The sequence below is a fragment of the Pyrus communis genome, chromosome 15 (genome assembly GCF_963583255.1).
Source record: "Pyrus communis chromosome 15, drPyrComm1.1, whole genome shotgun sequence".
In the NCBI taxonomy this organism is placed as follows: Eukaryota; Viridiplantae; Streptophyta; class Magnoliopsida; order Rosales; family Rosaceae; genus Pyrus; species Pyrus communis.
The window spans coordinates 11,501,027-11,506,111 of NC_084817.1; the positions used below are offsets into that span (position 1 = coordinate 11,501,027).

At 38.3% G+C, this 5,085-nt stretch overlaps 1 protein-coding gene across 1 annotated transcript; it reads right to left on the bottom strand.

The window, feature by feature from the left end:
* Positions 1-757: 757 nt before the first annotated feature.
* On the bottom strand, positions 758-4,282 carry LOC137717065 (probable glycosyltransferase At5g11130). The gene is made up of 3 exons (XM_068456379.1): positions 4,140-4,282; positions 1,794-2,151; positions 758-1,420 (listed from the first exon to the last, which is right to left on the bottom strand). Exons 1-3 carry the CDS (start codon positions 4,265-4,267, stop codon positions 758-760), a joined length of 1,149 nt encoding a protein of 382 aa, XP_068312480.1. The 5' UTR covers positions 4,268-4,282.
* Between the last annotated feature and the right edge of the window lie 803 nt (positions 4,283-5,085).

Consider the following 5,085-nt stretch of genomic DNA (forward strand, 5'->3'; position numbering starts at 1 on the left):
TGTCTTCAAGCTAGCTGCGCAAATTCCTATTTGGTTTGCAGTAGCTACAGATGTGTAGAAATCAGTTTGAGCGCGGCTGAAACTCTTTGGGAAGATTCGGTTGTATGGTTCGAGTATTTGGCGTTGCAGTTGAAAAAGGGATTAAAACCAGATGATAGGCTTTGTGGGTGCTTACTCTATGTCATATCGTTGTGTGAAGAAACTGGCAAATATATGATTTTTTAACTTTCAACTTTGACGAGATTAAACGCATATCTAGGACACACTTGACATATAAAATATGAGATTAAACGCATACCGAAATATAATAAATGAAAGTAGAATAATCAAATATATTGAAATTCATATTTTATGCTCCATTGCAACAAAATCCCGACTCCGCCACTCCTCTGCATGCCCAATGGTGTGATAAGAACTAAAACCACCACTTATATGTACTCGACAGTAGAGGCTCTACCAAACATGATCGGACTCATTGGAATAAGAAGCCACCAAACTCGCTCGATCACTATTATTGAAGGTACATAACCTAAAACGTACAAATGCACATACCGTGCTGCAATATTAACACTTCAATTTTCCGCAAAAAATTGTTGGTTGCCTTAACAAATATTGCGATCAATAATTCTTGTTTCTCCACGTTGCTAATTATATGGCTAATACAGCGCAGTTGTTTCTGAGATAATACAAAATTTATTTACTCAAAAACACAATTGTATAAATTCTAGGATAATTGTACAAAACCCCCACCTTGGCATCATTTCAACAGCCTCAGATTAAGCCTCCGAAGCCACACTGAATGCAGCACCATATACAACATATCAAATGGCTTAGCAGGCCTATTGATCACAAAATGGCGCTGCACTTGCATGACCCTCTTTTGCTTTCTCAAATATTCATGCTCGGAAACTGATTGCAAAATTGCCTTCAGTTCCGGTAGCCTTGCCACCGGAACATGAACTGAAAACTTAGACCAATTAAGTACGTCACTGAACGGCAACGCATAGGAATCAGAAATGATCACTGGGACACAGCCTGCATATATGGCCTCAACCACTCTAGGGCTTGCAACTTCATACCCGCTAGGGCACAAGCAAAACTTGCTCTGCGCCATTAGGTGTGTGTAGTTTAGGGTTTTGGGGAGGTAGTTATGGACTTGGATTTCCTTGTCTTTGTTTTTCCAGTGCTTGAATAGTATCTTTCTTACGTCTCCATGACCACCACCAGCGAAGAAAGCAAAGACTGAACGGTTTTTAGGGGAATGGGTAAGGAGGGGAGGGCCTACCTTTCCAAAAGGGAGTTTGATTTCAGGCAGGGATACATCTCGGACTGGTTGGAAACCTTCTGAACGATTTGCATTGCAGAGTACTCTAATGAACTTCTTGAAAAGCTTAGGGTGTCCAGCCGAAATATCAGGTGCCTAAAAATGCAATCGAATAAGGAGAATCGTTAACTCATTCAACTTGGCCATGCCCTAAAGTTGACACAACAATTCAGGTCATAACTAACAAAAGTCTTCAAATTCAAATGTGCTAGTAATCACATTTGAGTGATGTTACATTTACCAAACTGATCATTAATCACATGTTGTACACGTACAAGAATCATGTGAAACTAACGTACATACTCGAGTTTTTTCTTTGTGTTAGATGTGATCAGTAAATATGGTGCAAATTGTTTTATTGATTAGGTTAAGAGATTTATGAGATGAAATCTGAATCACAATGAAGTGTTGGTGGTAGCACTATAAAATCAAACTGAAAAGATGGAAAAAAAAAAATAGAGTGGCATACCCAATCATGACAAGAAACCAGAAAATGGTCAGCTCCATTGCTTCTATTCCAGTATGGATATTTCTTCGATATGATGCTGATGTAGTCCTCGACAATGTTCTGGAGCCGGACACGAGAGTAGGTGGTGTAAGGCTTGTAGACGAATCTTACAATGTTGACAACACTGATTGGAAGAGAAAACGCGACAGCCTCGTCGGGGTCTTTCGCTACAAATGGGCTTTTCCCGCTCAACTCGAACTCATCCATGAACTGACCTTCAATGGAGTAAATGTCGTTCATCGGCCCTTTGTGGAAGACTGGAGGCTCTCCTTCCTCGTACGACCAAATTCGAAATCTTTTTTCCATCTCTACGTGGCTCCTAAAACGTACATACACAAAACGATAATGAATCAATTATTGATATTAATTGATGATGCTTATGTGTTTAAATAATAAACATTACACTATATGTGGCACCTGATATACCTGCAAAAAAACCTAAACGCATCAATTCGAAAAGCTTAAATATTGCACATATAAACCCTTGGCTTGTCCATCATTATTTTACCTACTAATTAAGCACAACCCAAATTAGCACGGTGGGTTACGTATGGTGAATTATATCATTTCTAATCCCGTTTAACAAGATTGATTACCTTATGGTGTAAAATCACCTTGGTGCTTAGGGTTTTTGGCTACGCCCAAGATCCTAGATTTTAAACTCAAATAATTCCAGTAAAAAACCAGATGTAGTTAGTTTACCGCTTAAATTTAATAAACTTTTCAAATGACCAATGTTGCAAGTCTGCCAACATCTTGTTCGTAAATGTGAACATCCGCACATGAATTTGAGTCAATTGTAGATATTTCTAATCACATTCCTTCTAATACAGTGCAGTAACTTAAAGTAAACTGCACTTGTGGTCAAGTTTTATTGGTGACATATCGACAATTGTTTGGTGTCAGCAATATCAATGACATGTCCACATTTATGAAAAAAGGTGGTTACCCACATTATAGAAAAACCTTTTATGTGAATCAACTATTCTTGAAGAAGGGATCGACCTACTAGATAAACAATTTGAAAGCAGGTCAAATTAAGGATAGCATTTTGCCACTTTGGTGCCTGTCCTAGAACCCATAGAGTCTACAACTACAATTTATGCATGTTTATGTCTCTCTGCATGCATGTAGATGTACCCAGTTTTGCTAAGGACTATTGTCAAAGGCCTAGCGGAATGGGGGACCTCTATAAATCAGAGTACTATACAGTACACGAGTCAGAACTAGGCTGAAGAATCTAAGGTTGTGACAGATGAAGAATTGCAGCTCATAAGTCCACATCTAAGTACAACACTTATAAATCAAATATTTATTCCTTGAAACAAAATAGGGCAAGATTTCAGTCTGTAAGACAGTTTGCCAGAACTGTGTAAGCACAAAATAGGCAAAGCTCGTTCACTTAATGCCTATGGTGCACCACTACATCACCCATGCTATGTTTCTGCACACCCTAATAACAATGGCACACCTAGGGAAAACCCAAAAATGGATCACTCTCATCCGACTTTTTTTAGCCTCTTTATAGATCATAAACTCCAAAATTTACAATTAATCGGTTCATCTCTAATTCATAAGCCCTACCCAGGTCTTCATGCGCCAGAAAATATTGAACCATAATTTTTTTTTAAGTTAATGTCAATTTCAACCAACCTAACAAAAACTGCAGGATATTTTAAAATTTCATGAATTATATGTGAACCAGTTTAATGTTTCTGATGTGGAAGAGATAGTTAACGGATCAATGGAACAGCTCGATAAGTGTAAAACCGAGAGCAAGGCTTAAGCAGTGCAATTAGGCTGACGTGTGATTCATGCATGTGACCAGTCGCTTCGCGGAGAGAACGGCATTGCGAGTTGAACTCACCGCATAGCCGTGAAACATGGGCATATTTAGTCAATTGAATACCTTCGTTTACAATCCCTAAACAACATTCTAAGATTCGAGGATACTTCTAGTACTTTGTTATTTCCGTATTAATCATATTAGGTTTCCTAGCACGTAGAGTTGTGATACATTATAAAACATTCTTTCATGGTGCTAAGGTTTTTATCATATTATCATTTAAACAACAAACTTTGAAATTTTCTCAATTCCTAATGGATTTCAGATTGCTTGTGGATTCTTACTTAGGGTTTTCGTTCAATTTTCCTTAGTTCCTTGGCTAGTGGAACATTTTTAGGGGAAAAAAAACAAATGAAGCATTTTTATAGCAACTGATTAGGAGAAGATTTGGTACATGAATTTTACCCAAAGTGGTTAAACCCAGAAGACCAAGTCTAACAAAAGAGAGGGAGAAACTTAACTGATGAAAGGAGTAAGGGTTGATGTAAACCGATCCTGTTGGAACAAAATCCTCCTTGTATGACATATAGCTCCTTGATTGAGCTGCTTCTCTTATTGCAGCTCTTGCTCTTGCCAATCCATCTTCCATTTTCTCAAATTGGTTCTTCTTCACTTGCATCTGTATACATGCACAAAACAAAATTCCAAAACCCCAATTTTTGTTCTTTCATTTTTGGCCAAGAGACCCAACAAAGATTAAACCCACCATGTCATATAAGTGATCTCACTATACATTTGTAAGCGAAAATCAAGATTATAGCTAATTCCCTGTGATAAGACCAATGGAGTAGAAGCACACATTTTTATGTATTTCGGAAATTCTTCCACTGCATATAAATCTTGCTGGATAATTGCGGAATAAGCAGAATCACACTGCGATCGACCTGCTACTTACATCTCGCAAGATTTATCCCGCATCATAGAAAACCCCACACACACACACACACACAAGGATTATGATCACTAGCTAGCTTTCTGAATATATATAAGTTGTCTAACTTACAGTAGGCACATGATCAAGTGTAGTACTATTTTTGCTGGCATTTTGGAGATCGTCGTTGCAGTACGTGCCGGAGACCTGTCTGTGGTTTGGAACTGTGGAGTTGTGAGGAAATGGGAAATAGTGGAACTGGTGGTTCATGAAAGAGAAGAAAAGGATGAGGAAAAGAGAAGGGTATAGCAAACAAGTGTTGGTATAAGCAGAGCCAGCCATGGCCAAACAATCTGGCTGCTCACTCTGTCCAACTTTAAATACGTTCTCTTCTGAAAGAAAATGAGAAAAGAGGAGGGAATACTGATGATTTAGCATTAGGTTTTGAGAGGAAAACAATGGTGGAATGAGGAGGAGAATGAAGAAGTGGAAGTTGAGTGAATTACTATGAGTCCTATCGGCAATGACAAAAATCT